Genomic DNA, 26,798 nt, shown 5'->3' with positions numbered 1-26,798 from the left:
TTCGTGCACTTGTATTGGGTATTTATGCCTGAAGATTTCTCTCCCAAATATCCATCTCAAAATTGCAAATTTAAAGTGGTCCCAATGGTGTGGTTTTTCAAAAAATTTTATGCGGCTATATAAGCAATATATGTACACTGTAAAAAAAAAAAAGTTATATTAGTGGACAGAGAGTAAAAATGTAAACTATCAAAAAAAGTTATAAAATCAGAAATGAAAAAAATCAACCATCATATTAATGCTGAGGAGAACAATTTTTGTGTATTTATTTACATTTCTTTTCTTGTCATATCAACATCAGAAATGAGATTATATTCTATATTTTCTTTTCTATCACTGTTACTTATATTACTGAATTTCTTCTAAAATAGGGGTTGGCCAACTTTTTCTGTGAAAGACCAGATGGTAACTATTTTAGGCTTTGCAGGCTGTCTGGTCTCACAGCTACTCACCTCTGTTCCTTCTTATAAAAGCAGCCATAGATATACCTAAACAAATGGGTGTGGCTATGTTCCAACAAAACTTGTATTTATGGACAGTGAAATTAAAATTTCATGTGATTTTAACAGGTCACAAAATGTTATTCTTGTTTTTATTTTTTTCAACTATTTTAAAATGTTTAACCCATTCTTGGCTTGTGTGCTATTTGTAGCAGGCTGGGTTTGGCTCTTCCAGTACCATGTTTTGCTGACCTTTTTCTGGAACATTGTCACTAGTGGCTGCATAGTATTCTGTTGTGTAAGCCTGTCCCAGAGCTTATTTCACCAATTTCTTATTTACCTTGTTTCCTATTTCTCACTGTTACAAACAATGCTACAGTAAACAACCTTGTAATAAGTGTGTATATACTTTTGGAATTTTTCCTTAGGATAAATTCTTAGAAGTGGAGTTACTGTGGCACTGGGAAGGCATTCACTAAAAAGAATTAAGAAGATACACAGATACATATGCAAGTAAGCATATGAAAGGATGCTTAAGATCACATGTCATTAAGGAATTGCAAATTAAAATGATGAGATACAGCTACATACCATTAGAATTGCTAAAATCCATAACACTGATAACACCAAATGCTGAAGAGGATATGGAGCAACAGGAACTCTCACTCATTGCTGGTGGGAGTGCAAAATGGTACAGCCACTTTGGAGGATGGTTTGGCAGTTTCTTAGAAAGTTAAATGTAGGCTGACGGTACAATCTGGTAATCGCACTCCTTGGTATTTACCCAAATGAACTGATAAATTGTCCACACAGAAACCTGCACATGAATGTTTAGAGCAGCTTTATTCATAGTCACCCCAAACTGGACGCAACCAAGATGTCCTTCAATAGATAAATAGGTAAGCAAACTGTGATATGTTTATACAATGGAATATTGGTCAGCGATAAAAAAAATAAGCTATGAAGCTACAGAAAGACATGGAGGAACTTGAAATGCATATTGCCAAGGAGAAAAGCCAACCTGAAAAGACTGTATGCTGTGTGATTCCAACCATATCACATCTGGAAAAGACAAAACTGAGAAACAGTAAAAAGATCAGTGGTTGCCAGTAGTTCAGAGATGAAAAGGAGGGAGAGAGGCAGGATGACTAGATGGAACAGAGGAGATGTTTAGGGCAGTGGAACTATGCTGTATGATACTATCATGGTAGACACGGAACATCATGCATTTGTCAAAACCCGTAAAATTACATGACACAAAGAATGAACCCTAATGTAAACTATGAGCTTTTCTTAACAATGTATTGATATTGGTTCATCTGTTGTAACAAACGTACCACATTAATGCAAGATGTCAATGATGGGGAAACTGGGGGGTGGGAGGGGAAGGAGAGAGGGTATATGGGAACTGTCTCTGTACTTCCTGCTCAATTCTGTAACCATAAAACTGCTCTGAAAAATAAAGTCTATAAACTAGAATAATTTTATTATAAAATTAATTTATGCAGACAAAGTAATATATACTGTCCATAAAAGTCTTAAAGAATACAGAAATATAAACTTAGAAAATGAAACCAGCACCACCTCCTCCACAGGTACCCACGTTTAACAATTAGGTGCATACCTGTTCAGATTTTTCTCTGCGTGTAAGCGTATGCATATATTTTTCCCCGTAAGATAGAACCATATTATAAATTTCGTATTGTACTTTGCTTTTACTAAAACCTAACTATATATCGTAACCATTTTCTCATGACAGCACATATAGATCTACTTTAACTGTACGTTAGTCCCCTGCGTAGTTCCATCATAATGCATCTTCCCAATTCCTTATTGTTCAGCATTGAGTATTGAGCAAGGTTTTTTTGTTTGCTTGTTTGTTTTTATTACAAACTATGTTTCGGTGAAAGTCCTTCTGCCTCTGTCTTGGGATTTGTTGTTACTAGTCTCTAAATTGCCATCTTGGAAGTTTGTTTAAATTTACCCTTGCAGTTTAGGTGCCAGTTTCCCATCATCCTTGCCAACCCTGGATGTTATTTTTTAAAATCTTAGCAATGGTCTTTTTATTCAGTGAGCATAAATTGTGGTGATAAAGTTAGACTTTCTTTGTATGCTGCCTGAATAATTTCCACCTGGCCATACAGAAGCTTTAGGTGTTTTTCATGTTTCTGGGGTCTAATCACCCTCCCCTGACCTTCCATGTTTTTCAGCTACGACAGTGGCCAGACTCATATACAAAGAAGTTTGAGTACAGAGTCTACCCCATCACATTTTCGGTTGGAAACCCTCAGGAATGGAAGAAATTATTCAAACCGTGTGCTGCCCAGAGACTCTTTCTTCCGGTAGGAACACCTGCTTTTAATAAGATGCTGCTTGGGAGAGAATTGCTCTTGGAAACATCATGGAATTAACTAGGGTGTGTTTAGAGACATTTTAATTACAGTGGAAAATATGTTCCTCTTGAGTTCTGTAGTTGATGCTCTTAGTCTTCAGGGTGTAGAGAGAGGGTCCCTGTGGTGGAGAAATTGTTTTTCCCAAAGATTGAGGGACTGAGAGCATCCAAAGCATGTCTTGGATTATGGGTCTTTGTGACTGTGGACGCACCATTTACTGACTGTGTGGACCTCCCTAAATCTCTCAACTTCTCTAAGCCTCACTTTCCTCCGTAAGCTTGGCACATAATTGGCGCTCAATAAATGTGATTTTAGATTATTATTATTTCTCTTATAATAATAACAATTTCTAGATGTAGCTATGCTAGGGGATAATTCAGAGAAAGTCCAGAGTTCTGGTTCACCTTTTCCATTTTGAATTTTCACATTGAATGTTTTTGTTTCCTTCTTTAAAATTCTAAATAGAAAAATCACCAACGATATTCCAAAACTGAGAATATCACTGAACAAAGATGGCAGCTTTGAATTGTGAATTGCACCCTTGACATTTGTGAAGGTCATGACTTCAGTGAACATTTATTGAGCTCCCATTAGGTGCGAAGCCCTGGCTTAGTGATGGTGATATGGTGGTGAGCAAGACAGTTGTGGTCTTTTTTTTTTTTTAATTGGAGTAGAGTTGATTTACAATGTTGTGTTACTTTCCACTGTACAGCAAAGTGAGTCAGTTATACATATACATATATACACTTTTTTTTAAGTCTCTTTTCGCATGTAGGTCATTACAGAATATTGAGTAGAGTACCCTGTGCTACACAGTAGGTCCTTGTTAGTGATCTATTGGTCCTGCCTCCTTGGAGTTTGAGTCTAGCAAGGCATTGAACAGGTAATTAGAAATGTGATCCATGCTGAGGTGGAGAACAATCTCATGGATGTACATGACATGGGGTTCCACTCTGGTCTGGGGGATGTCTAGAAGGTTCTCTCGAGGAATGGCTTTTATACTGAGACGTGAAAGAAGGAGTAGTAGGGGGTCACTGAGAGACTAGGGCCTGGGGTGGGTAATGAGAGAAAAGAGGTCCAGGCAAATGGAATGGTAGGTACAAAGGGGCCCTACTGCAAAAGTGGACAGCAACATGTTTGAGAAGATAGAAGGTCCAGTAACCAGAAAATATAGCACGGTAGGATAGAAGAGGTCGGCAGGGGCTGGAGCTTGCAGGCTCTATAAGCCATGTTGGACTGTCTGGTCTTTGCGTTAAGGGCAGTGAGACGCCATTGAACAATTCTTAGCATGAAAGTGAGATGATCTGACTTGGGTAATACAGAGGTCTCACCGGTTCATTGCAGTGTGGACAGTTGAATTGCTGAGGCCAATTAATACTGACTTCGGCTATGGCGGTTGCCTTAGAGATGGATGCAGACCGTGCCTGAGAAATAGAATTACCAGTCCCCGTGACTGGCTGGCTGTGGGAGTTGAAGGAGAGAGGAGGTGATAAAGATTTCACCCAGGTTTCTGACCTGTACAACTATGAAGGTTGATCTGTTTGAAATTGCCAGTATTCAGCTATTTATGACCTACAAAAAGGCAATTCCTTATAGTTCAGCCTACAAAATGGATGGTAGTGCTATTTAGAGATGGAGAAGGCTAAAGAAAGACCATTATTTGTAAGGGAGAAGATGAGTTTAATTTGGGTCATATTTCGATTTCGAGATGCCTGGGAAACACCCACACAGGGAGGACTTACCATCTGTTGGTCTGAAATCCCAAATGGCAAATGGCAGTTTTAGCATTTCCTGTACAGAACCTGTGAAAAAAACAAGGCCTGGCTGTACTCTTGGTGCTGATTTGCTGCACAAGCCCACTCACTACTAAATGACCTATTTTTCACATGCCACAGCCTTTTATACAGGTTGTGAGATGGGATTCATTGCATAAAAATGGGAGGAAGAAAAGACTTCCCCAAATCAGAACCAAAATCTCCAGATTGGTGAAATGAAAACTAACTACTATTTGAGAAGACGAGAGAAAATCTCAGGCTTCTGCTTCTTATCTCTGTTTTAGGGGAAAAAATATTAGAAATCCCAAGTTATTTTTGGAAAATTGTCTCCCCAACCTATGCAAAAAAATAGTAGCAACCCAGTAGAACACATTTGAATTTTCCCTGACCTTGAATTGTGACTTTATTGCTGCTACCAAAAAAACGAACTCACCACATGATGCTTTTCATTCATCCCCAGCTAAACAAGTCTATTCCATTTTGAATGACAAGTGAGAGCTGCCATTCCTTATCTGCTTTTGATAATGGAAATTAGCCCTCCTTGAAAATAATAAAGAGAGATTGCGGTTGACAGGACATTTACCTTCCCTGAGTTGTATATCATAACAGCAGATTATAAACATGGAGTTTCTGGACATCAGTGAGATATATTGATCCTCAGGGTAATTTGAAATAAAGTCTATGTGATGTTTTCCTTGAAATTTGTCTCTGTAAAACCAGAGCAGTGTGCTGCTGAGGCACTGCAGAGGAGATGGAGATTCTAAAATGCAGGGACTTCCCTGGGGGCACAGTGGTTAAGACTCCGTGCTCCCAATGCAGGGGGCCCAGATTCGATCCCTGGTCAGGGAACTAGATCCCACATGCATGCCACAACTAAGAGTTTGCATGCCACAACTAAGGAGCCCACGAGCTGCAACTATGACCCAGTGCAACCAAATAAATAAAATAAAATAAAATACAAACATTCTAGCGCTGATCAGTCAGTTGACTGAGAATCACAGTCTTACCTCTTTTCTTTCTTTTTTAAAATTTAAAAATTTTTTTTATTTTTTATTTTTGGCTGTGTTGGGTCTTTGCTGCTGCGCGGGCTTCTCATTGTTATGGCTTTTCTTGCTGCGGAGCATGGGCTCTAAGTGCACGGGCTTCAGTAGTTGTGGCTCGCGAGCTTTAGAGCACAGGCTTAGTAGTTGTGGCGCACGGGCTTAGTTGCTCCGCGGCATGTGGGATCTTCCCAGACTAGGGCTCGAACCCACATCCCCTGCTTTGGCAGGCGTATTCTTAACCACTGCACCACAAGGGAAACCCTTAGCTCTTTTCTGAGGGAGTGTCATCTACCACAAACCTGTAGATGAAACGCTTTCTCGGGTAAGATTTGACTAATCAGAGCATGTGTCTTTGCAACTCAAGACTGTTAGATTCTCAAGTACAATTAGTGGAATTCATATCCCACCAATGCAAGATTTATGAAGTCCTAAATCAGTGGATGCTTACTTTTCTATTTCTGTGAATGGTGGATCTAAGGACCATTATTAGTGCAAAGTAAACAGCAGATGACTTGATTAAGCTCGCTAGACTGCATTCTGCTTTCAGGTAATTCAGAAGCTCAAAGTATTTAAAACAATATGCCAATCACAAGTAAATCAAATCTGTCAATTAAAATTGAACTTGGAGGACATTTCCCTTTTTCCTTAGTGAAGGCCAAAAGCCTTTATTCTATAAGAATAATTGAGTTTTGTGAATTCACATCACCTTTTCCTCATTTAATAGGAATTAATGAGATTGCATAATGGATCTCTACATTTTGTTACACACTGTGCCTGTTTGATCATAAAGACCTGTCTTCTCAATAATGTGCTCCTCTGGAGATTCTAGAGATATTTTAAATATGACAAGAGATCACTGGATTATAGAATCTACAGAGACTTTATTGGCAAGTGGCAGCAAACATGGTAATATGAGGTAGGTTAAGGCACTTTCCGGTCATCATCCTGAGAAAGCCTTTTTTAACCTAGTTTTGTAAGTTCCAGGATTATAATAATGTCTGATGTCTTGCTCATAAAACTTGTCATAAGTATCCACATTCAAGGAAGGAGTTAGGGAAGAATATTATCAAGAGAGATTGGATAAAATTGCTCACCATCTTGAACTATAAATACATCCTGAGAATTTCTAACTCTTATGTTTCCAACAAATTTGTCCCATTCTTTAATATGTCAGAGTAGTAGCATGCCAAATAAGCAAAAATCTTAATTACCTAGATTTTCTATATCACATCAAGGGCAACAACATAAGTCTTCCCTCTTTCTACTTCTAATTTGTTAAAGAGGTCTTTATCTGGTTCACATATTTGGAAAACTGTATGCTTACCAGAAATGTTCTAATAAGTTTTCCATAGACCGATGGAAAAGAGAGGTTTACCTGACTTATTAGAAATTTTTATAAGTAAGGTTAGGCTTCTGTATTATTAATAATATTATACCTCAGAATTAGCAATTAACATTGAGACTTCCTTGGAAACAACTGTTTGGTTAGCAACAAATATTGACAGGTGAATAGGAATGTATTAAAAATCCTTATTAAGAGGAACATCAATTAGAATCACCATAAATGATGTCTATATATTTCTTCAAGCACTCAGAGGCCATAAATTATCAGGATGAGATTAACTACCTAAATATCACATGAAAATGACACGAGATACTAATTTCGTTGAACAAGCTTTCCACAGTACTTATCATTTACTCACACATTATTAAAAGTTTGACATTCAGGGTATTAGTTACAACTCTTGGTAACAAGTGAGAGGAACTCAATTTAAACTAGCTAAGCAAAGAAGGCAATTTATTCACTTATCTGACTGTGGAGTCCAGATCGGAGGGCTAATCTCAAGCACAGCTAAATCCCAAGGCTCCTATAATGTCACCAGGGCTCTGTCTGTCTCTCTCCCCATCCCTTGCAGGGCTCACTCGTGAGAATGATGATTGCTTGAAGCAGCCTGAGAGACAAATTCTAAAGCGTAGCTACTGCAGCAGAAAAAGAGCCTGGCAGGGTGGTGACATCTGAAATGGTGGCATGAGAGCTCTGGAAATTGTTCCCCAGTGAAACAAGCATAACTGTGAACATTATTTTTAAAACAACTATCTACAGTCTTTGGAAATTGTCCTAAGGACACAAGCACATTAAGAAACAGATTTCTTACTCGAGAAAATCTACTAAAAATAAGAAAGGGCAAGAGTCTGTGACACTTGAATCATGACCCACTCCCTCCCTCTCCCCTTCTAGCTCTGCATGGTGGAAACCCAACTCTAGACAATTCAGTCAAGAACACAGGGATCCTCCCAGCTCCCAGTTGAGGGATATGGTATTTCCTTGGGAGGGGCACATCATCAGCATTTCTCATCTCTACCAGCTATGTCTTACAGAGCTTAAATTTCAGATAAGTATGTCCAAGGGTTCAGAGGCTCTGTTCATTAAGAGAAAGCTTCATGAGAGCAACAAGCTAAAGGATAGGCTAGTTAGTTTACAAGGGAGAACCAGGGAAAGAGACAAATAAAAAGTGCCCTCCTGGTGTCAGAACAGAGTTCAAAGACCAACCTCAAAAACTATGCCTGCAAATGGGCCAGAATTTAATGGATCATACTGCAGAATCAACTTGTGCTCAGGCTGTTGTCAAAAACAGTAGAGCAATCAGCTGGCAATTAGTGAAGGCTAATAGCTGGGTGTAATACCAACAGAGATGCACAGCCTAAGAGGATGATTAGAAGAAGAGTCAATCAGAGAGAGCCCTGATAAAACCACTGTCATCCTGGGTGACTGTGGGCATGCACGAGGCTGCACCCACTGAGGAAAAACATCATAGGTTTCACACAGTGGATAAAGTGGACTTCACTGAAATAGTCCAGTCAAGATACTAAACAAATAAACAAGCAAAAAACATCAACAAGCCCTGCACGTTGAGTTGAGGTGTGAGGTGGGCAGGGGAGAGTTATCCAGAATTGCTAAAACATGCTAAAATGTATTATCATGCTAAAATATATTAACATGCTAAAAATATGATCTAAATTTTTTTCAACAAAAAAATATGAGGCAGGCAAATAAACAGGAAAGTGTGATTCATTCACAGGGAAAAATGCAGGCAGCAGAAACTGCCTGGTGAGAGGACTCAGCTGTCAGATTTAGTAGAAAAAGACTTCAAAACAGCCATTATAAATATATTCAAGCAACAAAAGGAACCTGTGCTTAGAGAAGTAAAGTAAGATGTGATGCCAATGTTTCATAAAATTGAGACTATCAATAAAGAAATTTAAATTATTTTTTTAAAAAAGAGCCACATGGAAGTTGTGGAGTTGAAAGGTAAAATAAATGAAGTGAAAAAAATCATTAGAGGGGCTCACTATTGATTTGAACTTAAAGTAGAAAGAATCAGCAAACTTGAAGATAATCAATAAAGATTATACAATCTGAAGAACAGAGAAAAATAACAAATAAAATTGAACAGAGACTCAGAGATGTGAAACACCACCAGATCCACCAGGACATGTATGATGAGAGCACCAGCAGAGGAGAGAGAAAAAGGAATAGAAAAAAAAATTTTTTTTGAAGAAATAATGGTTGAAAGCTTGCAAATTTGATGAAAAACAATCTACACATCAGAAATCAATTAACTCCAAGTAAGATAAACTCAAAGAGATCCACACACAGGTAAATCATAGTAAAAGTCCTGAAAGACAAAGACAAAATCTTATAAGCAGCAAGAGAAAAATAACTTGTCACATGTAAGGGAACTCCAATGAGATTATTTGCTGACTTCTCATTAGAAACTGTGGATGCCATAAGGCCATGAGATAACATTATTTGAAGTGCCAAAAAGTAGGGGGAACTGTCAACCAAAAATCTTACAGCCAGCAAAATAATTTTTAAAATGAAGGTGAAATAAAGTCACTCCCAGATAAACAAAATCTGAGATAATTCATTTACAGCAGAACCACAGAATAAAGGAAGTTCTTCAGGCTGAAAGCAAGTGACTCCAGGCAGTGATTCAAAAATCACACTTAAAAAAAAAAAAAAAAAAGCACCAATAAAGGCATTAATGCGAAAGACAATATAAATGAGTATTTTTTACCCTTTATTCTCTGGATTGATTTTAAGAACAATTGTATAAAACATTATGTATATAATAATCATGGGTTGAGCCTGTACCATAGAAATGTAATATAAATATATAAATATATATATTATATATATATATATAAAATAGCTCAAAGGAGGTTGGAATGGAGGAAAAATTGTATGGAATAAGAAAATGACACCAGATAGTAACTTGAATCCACAGGAACAAATGAAGAAAATTAAAAATGGCTTATGAAAAAGTTAATATAACAAACTCCATAAATATATACTTGCTCTTCTTCCTCTCTCAGCTTCTTTAAACACATAAAATTATAAGAAGTAGCAATTATACTGTTGGGTTTGTAACAGTATAGATGTAATATGTACAACAATGTCATAAAATGGAGAAGAGGGAATGGAATTATAGATGACTAACATTTGTATATCTCACTGGAATGAAGTTAGTATAAATCTGAAGTGTATTCTGATAAGATATATATGTTAATCTCTAGGGCAACTGCCAAGGAAATATCTAAAAAAATATGGTGAAAAAAAGTATTAAAATGCTACGTTAGAAAATTCTCAGTGCAGAAGAAAGCAGTTAAAAGAAGACTACAGGAATAAAAAAGACAAGTGATATTGAAAACAAAAAGTAAAATAGCAGACATAAACTCAACTGTATCTATAATAACATTAAATAAGAATGGGTAAAATTCCAATCAAAAGAAAGAAATTTCCAGAGATAGATGATAAAGAATACAATCCAACTGTGTGCTGTTTACAGGCGACACAACTTAGATTCAAATACAAAGAGGTTGGAAGCAAAAGGTTGGAAAAAGCTATGTCAATCAAACAGCAACCACAAGCAAGCTGTAGTGGCTATACTAGTATCAGATAAAATAGAATATAAAAAGCAACATTATTAGAGAAAAACAGAAACATTTTATAATGATAAATGTGTTAGTCCACAAAGAAAATATAACCGTTGTAAACATTCATGCATGTAACAACAGAGCCCCCAAAATACTTGAAGCAAAAGCTGACAGAATTAGAGGGAGAAATAGGTAATCCACCAGTAAGAGTAGGAGATTTCAATGCCTCACATTCAATAATGGATTAAGCAGTAGTCAGAACATTGACAAGGGAATAGAAGACTTGAACAACATTATAAACCAGCTGGACCAACAGACATGTGTAGAACAATCCACCCAATATCAGCAGAACACACATCCACCTGAGTGCATATGGAGCATTCTCCAGGATAGACCATATGTTAGGCAATATAAAAGCCTCAGTAAACGTGCAGAAATTGACAAGCTAATCCTAAAATTTATATGGAAATTCAAGGATCTATAAAGTCAATAAGCCTGTAACCAAGTTATAAATAAAAGAAATGACACAAATTACTAATATCAGAAATGAAAAATGGACATTAAAAGTACAATTAAAAAAATACTATGAACAACTCTTATGACCACAAATTTAATAACCTAAATGAAAGGGACCAATTCCTTGAAACACACAATCTGTCAAAACTTACCCAAGAGGAAACAGATGTTCTTAATAGGCCTTTATCTATTAAAGAAATTGAATCAATAATTAATAACCTTCCAAATAGAAAGCACCATGCCCAAATGGGTTTGCTGGTGAATTCTACCAAACATTTAAGAAAGATGTTATACCAGTTCATAGAAGTAGAACCTTAAATAGATCAATGGAACAGGATAGAGAGTCCACAAATAGACCCCCATAAATATAGTCCATTGATCTTTGACAAAGGTGCAAAGGCAATACAATGGAGCAAAGATAATCTCTTCAGCAAATGGTGCTGGAACAACTGGACGACCACATACAAAATAATGAATATAGACACACACCTTACACACTTTACAAAAATTAACTCAAAATGGATCATGTAAATGTAAAATGCAAAACTATAAAACTCTTACAAGATAGCACAGGAGAAAACCTAAATGACCTTGGGTATGGTGATGTCTTTTTGGATAGAACAGTAAGGACACAATCCATGAAGGAAATAATTGATAAACTAGACTTCATTATAATTAAAAACTTCTGCTCTGTGAAAGACAATATCAAGAGAGTGAGAAGACAAGCTACAGACTGGGTCAAAATATTTGCAAAAGACACACCTGATAAAGGACTGTTACCTAAAATACACAAAGAAGTCTTAAAACTCAACAGCAAGAGTATAAATAACCTGATTTTACAACGGGCGAAAGACCTTAGCAGACGCCTCATCAAAGAAGATATACAGGTGGCAAATAAGCATATGAAAATGTGCTCTGCATCATATGTCATCAGAGAAATACAAATTAAAACAACAGTGAGATACCGCTGCATACTTAGCAGAATGACCCAAATCTGGAATACTGACAACACCAAATGCTATCAAGGATGTGGACCAACAGGCATTGTCATACATTGCTGGTGGGAATGCAAAATGGTACAGCCTCTTTGGAAGACAGTTTGGCAGTTTCTTACAAAACTAAATCTATGCTTACCATATGACCCAGCAGTAGTGCTCATTGGTATTTACCCAAAGGAGCTGAAAACTTATATCTACCTGCACTTGGATCTTTATAGCAGCTTTATTTATAGTTGTAAAAAGTTGGAAGCAACCAAGATATCCCTCATGAGGTAAATGGATAAATAAACTGTGGTGCATGCAGACAGTGAAATATAATTCAGTGCTAAAATAAATGAGCTATCAAACCATAAAAAGTCACAGAGGAACCTTAAATGCATGTTACTAAGTGAAAGAAGCCAATTTGAAAAGGCCAAACACTATACGATTCCAACTATATGACATTCTGGAAAAGGCAAACCTATGGAGACAGTGAAAAGTGTTTGCCTGGGGTTTGGAGAGGGGGAATGGATGAATATGTGGTGCTCAGAGGATTTTTAAGGCAGTGATAATATGCTGTGTGATATTATAATGATGAATATATGTCATTATACATTTGTTCAAACCCATAAAATGTATAACACCAAGAGTGAACCCTAATGTAAACTATGGACTTTGGGTGATTATGATGAGTCACTATAGGTTCATCCCTAGTAACAAATATACCACTCTGGTGAGTAACGTTGATAATAGGGGAGCCTATGCTTGTGTTGAGGTGGGGCGTGTATGGGAAATCTCTGTACCTTCCTCTCAATTCTGTTGTGAAGCTAAAACTGCTAAATATATATATATATATATATATATATATATATATATATATATATATATATATAAAGTTTTTTAAAAAAATTCAAGACACCCAAAATATCCAAAACAATCTTGAAAAAGAGAACAAACTTGGAAGACTCTCACTTCCTCATTTCAAAATTTACAACAAAAGTACAGTAACTATGCCAGTGTAGTACTGGCATAAAGGTAGAGGTATAGATCAGTGGAAGAGATTTGAGAGTCCAGAAATAAACCCTCATATTCACAGTCCATTTATTTTAGATGAAGGTTCCCAGGCAATTCAGTTGGGAAAAGAGTAATCTTTTCAACAGATGGTGTTGGAAGAACTGGATATCCACATTCAAAAGAATGAAGTTATATTCTGTACCTTTTACTATATGTAAAATTTAATTCAAATGGATCAAAGACCTAATATAAGAGCTGAAAATATAAAAGTCTTAGAAGAAAATATAGGAGTAAATCTTCAAGACCTTGGATTAGACAGTGGTTTCTTAGATGTGATACCAAAAGCACAAGCAACAAAAGAAAAACTAGATAAAGTGGACTACATCAAAATTGAAAACTTTTGTGCTTCACAGAGCACCATCAAGAAAGCAAAATGTGGTGGGAATGTAAATTGATACAGCCACTATGGAGAACAGTATGGAGGTTCCTTAAAAAACTACAAATAGAACTACCATATGACCCCTCAATCCCACTACTAGGCATATACCCTGAGAAAACCATAATTCAAAAAGAGTCATGTACCAAAATATTTATTGCAGCTCTATTTATGATAGCCAGGACATGGAAGCAACCTAAGTGTTCGTCAACAGATGAATGGATAAAGAAGATGTGGCACATATATACAATGGAATATTACTCAGCCATAAAAAGAATTGAAACTGAGTTATTTGTAATGAGGTGGATAGACCTGGAGTCTGTCATACAGAATGAAATAAGTCAGAAGGAGAAAAACAAATACCATATGCTAACACATATATATGGAATCTAAGAAAAAAAAATGTCATGAAGAGATTAGTGGTAGGACGGGAATAAAACACAGACCTACTAGAGCATGAACTTGAGGATATGGGGAGGGGGAAGGGTAAGCTGTGACGATGTGAGAGAGTGGCAGGGACATATACACACTACCAAATGTAAATTGGATAGCAAGTGGGAAGCTGCCGCATAGCACAGGGAGTTCACCTCTGTGCTTTGTGACCATCTAGAGGGGTGGGATAGGGAGGATGGGAGGGAGGGTGACGCAGGAGGGAAGAGATATGGGAACATATGTATATGTATAACTGATTCACTTTGTTGTAAAGGAAAAACTAACACACTATTGTAAAACAGTTATACTCCAATAAAGATGTTTTTTAAAAAAAAAGCAAAATGATATCTACAGAATAGGAGAAAATATTCGCATATCATATATCTGATAAAGTACTTTTCTCTAGAATATACAAAGAACTCTTACAACTCAGTAATCAAAGACAAATGACCCAACTAAAAATGGGCAAAGGATCTGAATAGACAGGTGTCCAAAGAAGGTTCAAAAATGGGCAATACACATGTGAAAAGATGCTCAATATCATTAGTCATCAGGGAAATGCAATCAAAACCACATTGAGGGCCTTCCCTGGTGGCGCAGTGGTTGAGAATCCTCCTGCCAATGCAGGGGACACGGGTTCAAGCCCTGGTCTGGGAAGATCCCACATGCCACGGAGCAACTAAGCCCGTGAGCCACAACTACTGAGCCTGCACGTCTGGAGCCTGTGTTCCACAACAAGAGAGGCCGCGACAGTGAGAGGCCCACGCACCGCAATGAACAGAGTGGCCCCCGCTTGCTGCAACTAGAGAAAGCCCTCACACAGAAATGAAGACCCAACACAGCCAAAAATAAAAATTAATTAATTTAAAAAAAAATCTACAAACAATAAATGCTGGAGAGGGTGTGGAGAAAAGGGAACCCTCTTGCACTATTGGTGGGAATGTAAATTGATACAGCCACTATGGAGAACAGTATGGAGGTTCCTTAAAAAACTACAAATATAACTACCATACAACCCAGCAATCCCACTACTGGGTATATACCCTGGGAAAACCATAATTCAAAAAGAGTCATGTACCACAATGTTCATTGCAGCTCTGTTTACAATAGCCAGGACATGGAAGCAACCTAAGTATCCATCGACAGATGAGTGGATAAAGAAGATGTGGCACATATATACAGTGGAATATTACTCAGCCATAAAAAGAAACGAAATCGATTTATTTGTAGTGAGGTGGATGGACCTAGAGACTGTCATACAGAGTGAAGTAAGTCAGAAAGAGAAAAATAAATACCGTATGCTAACACATATATATGGAATCTAAAAAAAAAAAAGGTGCTGAAGAACCTAGGGGCAGGACAGGAATAAAGACGCAGACGTAGAGAATGGACTTGAAGACACGGGAAGGGGGAAGGGTAAGCTGGGATGAAGTGAGACAGTGGCATTAACATATATAGGCTACCAAATGTAAAATGGATAGCTAGGGGAAGCAGCTGCATATCACAGGGAGATCAGCTCAGTGCTTTGTGACCACCTAGAGTGGTGGGATAGGGAGGGTGGGAGGGAGAAGCAAGAGGGAGGAGATATGGGGATATTATGTATATGTATAGCTGATTCACTTTGTTATAAAGCAGAAACTAACACACCATTGTAAAGCAATTATACTCCAATAAAGATGTTTAAAAAAAAAAGAGAAGAGAAAAAGAAAGTAGGTTAGTACTTGCCTAGGGCTAATGAGGTTGGGGGAAATGGGGAGTGACTGCTAATGGGTACAGAATTTCTTTTTTGAGGTGCTGAAGATGCTCAAAATTTAGATTCTGATGGCGGTTGCACAACTCTGTGAATATACTAAAAACCACTGAATTGTTTACTATGAATGGGTGAATTCTCTGATGTGTAGATTATGTTTCAATAAAGCTATTAAGAGAGGATAAAAGCATGGTCCCTAATAACTCTATCATAAAACTCGTGGTGTATATTTTGATTGGCCCCTCATGGTTCATGTTCTTGTCCCTGAACAATTACTATGGCCAGGAAAATAGGATACTCTGATTAGCCCAACTTAAGTCACATTCTCTCCTTTGGATGACAGGGACCAATTGCATCTGAACCACGTAGATTCAGTTTTTCCACAGGAGAGAGAGTAGATACAACGTTTATATATATTTATGGAGAAGTAACTTTTCTTTGCCTCAATTTACTTATCTGTAAAATGGGAATGAGACTATTACTAACTCATAGTGTGGTGAACACTTACATTAGTTAATAAACGTAACACCCTTAGGAATAACGCATAGTACATAATAAGTGTTATCTGTAATTCTTATTATTATTGCTGTTACTATGAGTACTGATAAGTAGCATCAAACTACTGAGATCATTAACTGTTCTCCCCAAAGGACCTTATCTTGCTTAACAGCAGCAAAATTGTTTTCAGTCTAGCTGGCCAAGCCATAACCAACACAGAACAATTACAACATATGCCCCAGCAGAGGATGCTCCTGTTTTGATATCAGACACATTGTAGTCTTTTTGACCCCAACATGATTACCATCTTAGTAATTCTGGAATTACCATGTTTTTGTAAAGCATCGTACAGGAATCATGACTAATGTTTGTTGATTACCTACTGTTGCATAATCCTTTGATTGCAAGCAATTATAGTTGACTTAGGCTGAGTTAATCAGAAGAGGACTTGATTGGAAGGCTGTTAGGAACTCTCAGAATGGAACAGAAGTTTAGCCCACTAGGCTTGTGTCTGATTAGAGACTGCAAGCAAAACATTTGATTTATAGTCATTCTTTCCCAAAACTATACTAAAATGGATAATCAATTGTTTAAGTAGCATACACCTTCTATTCTAGGATAAAAAGTACAGAAGAGGAGGCAATTCAAGCTTGAAATAGATTTTACCACTAAGTTGGTGGTACCCGACTTAGTCTGCTTGAGACATCTGTATCATTAGCCAGCAATGGAGAAAGCCCAGGAGCAAACGAATAACGTGACACAATCCCAAAAGGCCAGTGAACTGGTGGCATCAGCTGGAATTGGAAGTGAAAATATTCCTAAAATCAGTGGTTTCATTGCAAGATCCTTTGAGAAACACTTAGACCAATTAGATCGCCAATTTTATATCATGTAACTGGGATTCTGCCTCTCTCTTTCCCTGGGCAAAAGATTGCCGGTTCCGTTTCTAGAGGAGATAAAATAGATTTTTTTCTGGACTATAGGAATCCAGGCACAGTGGTGGGCATCATGTTGAAACATGAGGTTCAATCTAAAAGTGAAATATGAACGCGGAGACCACGGACCTTTCCTCCCATATAGCTCTCAGAACCTTGCAAGGAAAATTATGTCTTCCAAACAGGGATTTGGAAGAAATATCTTTGGGGATTTAAGGACACTGACATCAGGAGTTTCCCCAGTAAGGTGGCCCAGCCGGAGCTTCCTACACTGAAGCGTACGGCTGACAAGTTCCCTCCACATACTTCCAAACTGCCCTTAAATCTTAATGGAAATCCAGAAATCACTAGACATTTGGAGAAACCCTCTACTAGGAAAGACAGAGGTCAAGACAAATAAAGAGAAAAACATCAACATAGAGAAGATCATCTATGAAGGATGAATAAAACTTCTAAAAAAATTATCATCAGTATTCTCAGAGAAATAAAAGAAGGTATTACATGAAGAAGCATAGGATTCTATTTAAAAACTGAAACATTTAGAGGATTTTAAAAACCTCGTAAATTCAAACTGTGGTAGTAGAAATGAAGAAATCAATAGAAGAATTTGGAGAAAAAGGGTTTTATTCAGAAAATAGAATAAAAACCAATAAAAACCAATGATATGGAGGATAGCAATACAATGTTTAGAAAATTAGAGGATAGATCAAACATCCAAAGAACAGGAGCCCTGGAAAGAGAACAGAACACAAAGGATAGGAAATCAACAGTGAAACTAATTCAAGAAAATTTCGGGACTTCCCTGGTGGTCCAGTGGGTGAGATGCCATGCTCCCAGTGCAGGACGCCCGGGTTCGATCCCTAGTCAGGGAGCTAGATCCTGCACGCATGCCACAACTAAGAAGCCCGCATGCCGCAGTGTAGATCCCGAGTACTGCAGCTAAATTCTCTTCCAGGGTAAGAAGTCAGTGGATGAGGCATATGTGACATAATGAGAAATGTATATTTGGTCTCTGGTCCCGGTTCCTGACACAGAGTTCCTAAAACCCTTGTAATTTCTTGAATAATGGGTGTGATAGAGGCATCTCGCATAGAGCTTCTAAGTCCCTTGGGATTTCCTGGTTAATAGGCATGTCTTTTTTTTCTAATGAGGTGACTCCGGGTGGGCTTCTGGATGGGGGCCTAGAAAGAGCAAGCCATGATTGGAACTTTCAGCCCTACTCCCCATCCTCTAGGAGAGGAGAGGGAGATTGGAGATTGTGTTAATAATTGATCATGCCTACGTGATGAAGCCTCCATTAAAATCTGTAAACGATGAGGTGCAGAGAGATTTTGGATTGGTGAACACATCCGTGTGCTGGGAGGGTGGTGCAAAATTTATGGAGACAGAAGCTCCTGGGCTCAGGACCCTTCTGGACCTCACCCTACGTAGTCAGTGTCATAAATGAGTTGTAGGACACCCAGTTGGTGTCTGGAGTGTTGGCGAATTGGTTGGTGTGGGGAAAAGCCCCACACATTTGGTGCCAGAAGTTGTGAGTTCAGAGAATTGTTTTTCTTCTAGCGTGTTATTTAGAGATGTGGAGGTATGTACCCAAAGAATCAGTTTAAAGGACTGAAATTGGTTGTTTTTGGTGAGAGAGGGAAATGTGGTGGGAGATGTTGAGGACATTTTTAATGTATTTGTTCATATGTCTGTTTGTCTGTCTATTACATTAAATTATTTACCAAGCCTTTGTTAACAGTTTGACCCTTGTGTTTCTCAAATACTAGAAAATTACTCACTGGTAACTCTTGTAATCAGTTTAGTGGCTAATGGTCATCTCTTTAAAAAATTAAATAACTAAAGTAGTATCAAATAAGGGACATGCGTTACTATAGTAAGGACAGATATATTTTTGAAAATGTTTCTGTTTTGTATAGTTATGTGTGCACATACTACTAGTATCATGATATAAATGCATTTCTTACTGTGGGGTGCAGTTGGAAACAGTGTGAGAAGTGAGGCTTTAAGGCAAGTCTTCAGGACATACCACTGAAAGGAGCGATCTGAATCGTTGGTGGTCAATGACCAGGCAGTGACTGTCACACTAGTACTTTCTGTGAACCTCAGGTTCATTATTTCATCAACTCTTCACTTTTGGAGGAATGTACTGATTGGTACCATTTTTTTTGTAACAAGGAAACTGAAGTCGAGGGAAGTTAAATCACTTTCCCGGAGTAAATCTTAGAGCCTGGATTGGAGCCCAAGTTTCTCCCATAATATACTCATTCTGCCCTGCTTCTTGTAGTTTCTAAATGCCAGAATTTTCTCCTGTATTTGTAGGAAAGATTCCCCAAATTTTCCAAAATACCTCCTTTGGAAGATTCCCTGGAACCTTCCATCCTTATCTGTTAAATGGGTAGAAAAATAGTACACATGTCTTTGTTCACACTCACTGGTTCAGTGAAGCTATTGTATTTAAAATTGCTCCCCTCCCTCACTTTATTTTTTCCTCTATGCTACTATCTTTAAAGTTAGAATACTACATACTTTACTTATTCGTTTTATTGTTGGGTTTCTCTCACTAGCATGTAAGCCCTATCGTGGGAAAGGTCTCTGGTCTCCAACAAGTAGAGTAGCGCACTGCACATATTAGCAAAAGGCACTGAGTAAAACTGTTGGGATGTTTGGATGAGAAGGAAGGAAGGAAAGGAAGGAGGGAAGGATGGGAAAGAGGGAGGGAGGATGGACGATCGATCGGATGCATGAATGAATGGACTTATGATAAGGGGTTTACCAAGTTCATCAAAGGGTCGTAGAGAGGATTTGAAAATTTAACACTTATAACTTGCTAGACTTGAACCCAGTGTATATTCAATGCATGTGAGTTGTATTTGATTCTTAAATACAAGGAAGATGAAAACATTTGTTGAAAACCAGTCCAGTTCGAGGGAAGAGCTACAGTTCCTTGTGACCCAATGATCCTGTTTCCAACAACTCCCTAGCAGAGAGCACATTCTCTGGGAAGGCATCATCTGACCAAGAAACTGGTCTCTGCTTTACATGACAGTTGCCAGGGCTAACAGGATGTCTACAGCCTGCAAGAGAAGATAGTGTATACTTGCTGGCTGGGATTGCAACACCTGATAAGAGGAGGAAGCAAGCCAAAGGGATGGAAGCAGATGGAAGGTCTGAGAGAGCCACTATCTCAGAGCATGCCAGAGCAACCAGACACCTTCGGTAACGCAAGGCCTGTGGAAAACGTCCTGCATGCAGTTATAACAGCTGACCCAACAGCTGAGAGGATGAAATTAAAGACCAAACACAAGCTTGACGAGCCGGACTTTTAGGAGAAGCATCCTGAACAAAGCCATCATTGATTTGCCCAACTCAGAGGCAATCTGCATCTTGTTTGCATGGAGATCAGAGATTAAACTGATCAGAAGAGTCTACTTCGTTGATGGGAACATGTGTGAATGTAGTAGCCAGGATATGGGTACAATCTGCTCTTTGTTAAAACTTCACAAAAATGAGTATGTAAGTTATATGTCATTCCACAAGAGGGCACAATAGAAGCAAAAATAAAAATTGATGTAATTTTCTCCTGGGCCACTGCATTTTAAGCTAGCAATGTAGTGACCCTTAAAAATCTAAAAACAGTTTAATTGGTGAGTCACTATTTAATCAAGAGTGGATATTTACTTTTGTACAAGTTCCCAATGGAACAGGGAAGAAAACACTATATGGGAATGATACATTTCAAGTGTTCATAATTCTCTCCCCTGCCTTAAACTATTTTAACATTATAAAGGATGTTTGAGAATATATAGAATCAAACAGAAAGTTCTTTGTTCTCTGCACATCCAAAACAAAAGGGAAATATCTCCAAGTAGAAAATTAGAAAGTATGTATAGAGTGAATCCATTGGTATTTTTAAAAATCCAAAAGTATGTGTTGGTGGGAACATAAATTGGTGCAGCCACTATGGAAAACAGTAAGGAGGTTTCTTAAAAACTAAAAATAAAGTTACCATATGATCCAGGAATCCCAGTCCTGGGCCTATATCTGGAGAAAACTCTAATTCAAAAAGATACATGCACCCAAATGTTCATAGCAGCATTATTTACAATAGCAAAGACGTGGCAGCAACCTCAGTGTCCATTGCCAGATGAATGGATAAAGAAAATGTGGTACATATATACAATGGAATATTACTCAGTCATAAAAAAGAATGAAATAATGCCATTTGCAGCAACATGGATAGACCTAGAGATTTTCATACTAAATGAAGTAAGTCAGAGAAAGACAAATATATGATAGCACTTATATGTGGAATCTAAAAAATGATACAGACGAACTTATTTACAAAACAGAAACAGACTCACCGACATTAAATACAAACTAAGGGTTACCAAAGGAGAAAAGGGTGGGGAGGGATAAATTAGGAGTTTGGGATTAGCGGATACAAACTACTATATGTAAAATAGGTAAACAACAACATCCTACTATATATAGCACAGGAAACTATATTCAATATTTTATAATAAACCATAATGGAAAAGAATATGGAAAAGAATATATATGTGTATATTTGAATCACTGTGCTGTACACCAATAACACAATATTGTAAATCAACTCTACCTCAATTTAAAAAAATCCAAAAGTATGTGCATTTGTGTGTGTGTATATATACACACAAACATTCATATACACAAGCATTCATTCAGTAATACTTATTCAGCCCCAACTATGTGACTGGCCCTAGAAATATGACTGTGAACAAATTATCCAAATTTACTGTTTTTATGGAGCTTACATCCTAGTCAGGGAAGAATGACAAAAACAATTAAAGTTCATTTCAGGTAGTAATAAGAATAATGGGGAAAAATTAAAGTGTTTAGAGAGTGATGGGGAATGGCGCTCTCTGAGGAGGTAACAATTGAGTTGAGATCTGAATTCCTGGCCTTGCGAAGCTCACATATACAGATAAATATGTAGAAACGGTCTGCGGTGATATTCACTGAGCCGTTATGGTTAGTTAATGCGAAAAAGAGGAGAGAGGGTTGCAGGGGCATGGAGTGATGGTGTGGTGGGGTTAGGCAGAAAAAGAACAACTTGAATTTCTTACTCTGTGGATTGCTAAATTGTCCATACTTTTATAACACACAAGCATGAGTTTGTATATTGTATAATTTAGACAATTTTTTAAAATGGCAAACAAGTCAGAAAAAAAAAGCATCAAAGCTTTTCGTAATGTATAGAAACTTTTTGTTCACATTTGCAAATACGTACAGGCATGCCAGAATTACAGAGAATTACAGAAGGTGCTGGCCTCTTTCTGACCAGGTGTTCTGGTTCTGGGTATATTTACATTCATACAGACAGTAAATGTGGCAATGATAATAGAGAAAATGATGATGGTACTGATCTATTTATTTGTCTCCCTGCCATCTGTGTCCCTTCCTTCCTGGATTTTTGGTTTCTGAACGATATTCTCATGTGGATTCTCAGCCCAGAGCCTTCCCAGAGTCCCTGTAGGATCAAGTCGCACCCCCTCCGCCTGGTGTTCAGGGCCCTTTGCATTCCGACCGAGTGCACCTATTGACTTTTCAGCATTATTCCAAATCATGGATTCCCATTCCAGCCAGGCTGCTCTGCCATTGTCTTTCCGAGATGCTGTTTATATTACCCCCCTCCATACTGTTGCTTGGGGACCATGCCTCTCCACTCTTCCACCTCCAGCCTCACTTATTAAAATCATGCCCAGTAATTCAAAACTCAGCCCAATTCCCTGATAATCTAAGCTCAAAATTTTCTGTTTCTTTAACAAATTATTTTTCAAAGGCACATACAGGCTCGTGAGATCAGGTATTAATGTGAATTCATGGTTTTTTAAATAGATAGATAGGTAGTTAACTAGATAGATAGAGATATGTATGTACACCTTGGGTAGTATACATTCATGTACTTCCTAGAGATCCACTAAGAGAGGCTAGAAGCGGTGACACTCCAGTAGCAATGAGCACACCTTGCACCCAAATCTTGGTTTCTAAATTCCATCCTCCAATAAAAGGAACCAGGGCTCCTTGTAGAACTTGTTGATTCTAGAACAGAGGGCAGGGAAAGTGCAAGGCGAGCCTGGAGTGTCTTGTGGTGCTAGAAAGTAAGGATGTGGAAAAAAAGGAAGGGCATGCGTATTGAAAGCTCACAGGAGCCAATCTGAAAGAGCGCCAAATGACCAAAGTTGAAATAGCTTGAGCAACAAAATAAATAATTATTTATTTTAAAATATATATCAAAATTTAACCCCCAAATAAAATAATTTTCATAAGTCCATACTAATACAAATAAATAACTGAACAAATAAATGGATGGGGAGAAATGACAACTCTTTCTTACAGAAGAATTCAATTAATACATGTAGAATGAAATGAGGGAAATAGAAAATCACCATTAGAATACTACAGTACTAATTACTGCAGGTAAGATCTGCCAGTGAATACTAAAATTAGGGGGTGTAAGTTTAACCAGAAGCAGGGTATTTTCATGGTTTCAAAGTGTCTCCTTTACAATATTTAGTAATTACCAAGGAGAAATAATAAGTTGACTGTGAAGAATACTGATAGACAGAACCTTACCCAAGGGATCAAGGGTCACATCACCAATAACGTATTGATATATCAACATCATGTACACCCGGAGACAGGCACGCACAGAGAAAGGACACTTCACCTCTGTAGTATTTTTCCTGACAGTACATACCCTCAGTCTAATCATGAGAAAACACCCAAATTGAGAGACTTTGTACAAAACAGCTGACCAGTATTCTTCAAAGCTGTCTAGCTCGTGAATAGACAAGGAAAGACTGAAGAACGACTGGAGAAGACTAAGTACTCCTAACAGCTCAAGGCACTGTGAGATACCAATTGGATTTTGGAACAGAAAGAAGACATTAGTGGAAAACCTGGTAAAATCAGAGTAATTCTGTGGTTAACAGAATTGTACCAAGGTTAATTTCTTAGTCTTAACAAATGTTGGGCGGTTATGTGAGATATTAACACAGGAGAAGCTCAGTGAAGAGTACATGGGAGCTCTCTGGACTTTTTGCAACTCTTCCGTAAGTCTGAAATGATCTCAAAATAAAAAATTTTAAAAACACATACATATATACATACAGGCACATTCTAGGGGTCCAGGTCAGACCTAGTAATTCAGAATCTGGAGGTAGGGTCTAGGAATCTGCCTTTCAAACCAGCTTCTTAAATGAATCTCATGTACGCTGAGGTTTTTTTTTTTTTAATGTATGTATTTATTTATTTTTGTCTGTGTTGGGTCTTCGTTTCTGTGCGAGGGCTTTCTCTAGTTGCGGCGAGCGGGGACTACTGTTCATCGCCGTGCGCGGGCTTCTCATTGTCGTGGCTTCTCTTGTTGTGGAGCACAGGCTCTACACGCGCAGGCTCAGTAGTTGTGGCTCACGGGCTTAGTTGCTCCGCAGCATGTGGGATCCTCCCCGACCAGGGCTCGAACCCATGTCCCCTGCATTGGCAGGCAGATTCTCAACCACTGCGCCACCAGGAAAGCCCATACGCTGAGGTTTAAGAACAACTGCTCTAGCACTAGTCACATCCATCATTCCCTTTGTGAACAAGTACAATTACTGCTTTGTGGTGGATGAAAAACAACATGGTAGAGCACAAGGAGTATGAGCTCTGGTGTCAGAGAGCCCTGGTTTCATCCAGGTGCTGCCATTTACTAGTGCTAACCTTCGGTAAGTTATTTAAGCTCATCTATTATTTTTTTATTTTATTTTATTTTTTTTGCGGTATGCGGGCCTCTCACTGCTGTGGCCTCTCCCGTTGCGGAGCACAGGCTCCGGACGCGCAGGCCTAGCGGCCATGGCTCACGGGCTTAGTTGCTCCGCGGCATGTGGGATCTTCCCGGACCAGGGCACGAACCCGTGTCCCCTGCATCGGCAGGCGGATTCTCAACCACTGCGCCACCAGGGAAGCCCTAAGCTCATCTATTAAATGAGAGTAATAATACCACTCTGGCAGGGTTGTTGAGGCCCTGGAAACAATGCACTATGTATAGGAAATGGCTGGAATGATGCTTAGCACATAACACATGCTAAAAGAAACAGAGGGATTATTATTCCTTTATGTTTGTAAGTTACTTTATTGACAAAAATATCTGCTGATTGAATATTTTCTGTAGCTGTGTGACCTTGGAAAAGGAACTTCACCTCTCTCTGTCTCAGTTTCCTCATCTATAAAATGGGGGTCATAATAGTACTACCTCATTAGGTTGTTGTGAGGATGAAATGAGGATTAAATTACCATGGTTGTTTTTTGGTTTTTTTTTTTTTGTGGTACGCGGGCCTCTCCCATTGCGGAGTACAGGCTCCGGACGCGCAGGCTCAGCGGCCATGGCTCACGGGACCAGCCGCTCCGCGGCATGTGGGATCCTCCCGGACCGGGGCACGAACCCACGTCCCCTGCATCGGCAGGCGGACTCTCAACCACTGCGCCACCAGGGAAGCCCCTACCATGGTTTTTGCGTCTTTCAGATTTCCACTCTGTTTACTAGAGGATCTCTGAGAGGTTACTCAGCCATCAGCGGACATGTCTGTCATTACCTGACTTTCTCCCTTTCCTCAATAATTATTTTCTCTGTAACAGCTTCAAGATAGGTCCAGTGTGCGTTTTTTGAAAAGGAATGTGACATGATAGTAGAGGAAAAGGGAATTTATTTTGATCAAATTGCAAATATGTATTGAAACGTAGAATTTCCTTTTTGTTCTGATTTTGATTTGGAGACTTGTGAATTTTGGTCCCAGAGGAGAAAGTCCAAGTAGCTTGAGAAATTCTATCCCATTCAATTTATCTGTCTGTAGAATAAGAAGGGGCAGGGGACCCCAAACATTTTCCCCGGAATCTACCCCCTTAGGGGAAAGTTCTCTGTTAGAGAGAGAAGGAGGCCGGTGGCAGGGGACGTTGGCCAGCCTCCTTCATTGGCAAAGGTGGGCTCTCGGTCAGCTTTGAAGGACAACTCACCTGAAGAGGTGTGTGCTCTAGGAACAACTTACTCTTCAAAACAGGAAAAGAAGAAAAAATAAAAGACAGGAACCTGATAGAGTGGTGGAAAGTAAAGATCATCTTAGAATAACTCCTAGAATACATTTTGTTTAGGGAAATAAAAATTCACAAAGGTAGAAATAGGTGAGTGAACACCATTGAGTATATTGTTTATTTGAATGGAAAAAAATGTAATAGTGGTATCTGTATTTCGTTTTTTCCCATTTTTATTGTGGTAAGATATGCATAACATAAAATGTTTTAATTAATCATTTTTGTTGTTGTTGTTGTTTTGTTTGTTTGGTTTTTGGTTTTTTTGTGGTGCGCGGGCCTCTCACTGTTGTGGCCTCTCCCGTTGCGGAGCACAGGCTCCGGGCGCGCAGGCTCGGCGGCCATGGCTCACGGGCCCAGCCGCTCCGTGGCATGTGGGATCTTCCCGGACCGGGGCACGAACCCGCGTCCCCTGCATCGGCAGGCGGATTCTCAACCACTGCACCACCAGGGAAGCCCTAATTAATCATTTTTAAGTGTACAGGTCAGTGGCATTCAGTACATTGTTGGGCAAACCACTACCACCATCTATCTCCAGAACTAATT

General features: G+C 38.6%; 1 protein-coding gene across 1 annotated transcript in view; it reads left to right on the top strand.

Moving 5' to 3' along the window:
- PPP4R2 (protein phosphatase 4 regulatory subunit 2) overlaps positions 1-26,798 on the top strand; it is a 135,635-nt gene that overhangs the window by 4,914 nt on the left and 103,923 nt on the right. Inside the window, 1 exon segment of the mRNA XM_067043614.1 lies at positions 2,651-2,782. Within this exon segment, the coding sequence (XP_066899715.1) occupies positions 2,651-2,782 (132 nt within the window).

This window comes from Kogia breviceps, chromosome 10 (assembly GCF_026419965.1).
Source record: "Kogia breviceps isolate mKogBre1 chromosome 10, mKogBre1 haplotype 1, whole genome shotgun sequence".
Classification (NCBI taxonomy): Eukaryota; Metazoa; Chordata; class Mammalia; order Artiodactyla; family Physeteridae; genus Kogia; species Kogia breviceps.
Note: the sequence above shows the minus strand (reverse complement) of the source record. Positions and strands in the feature narration are given on the sequence as shown.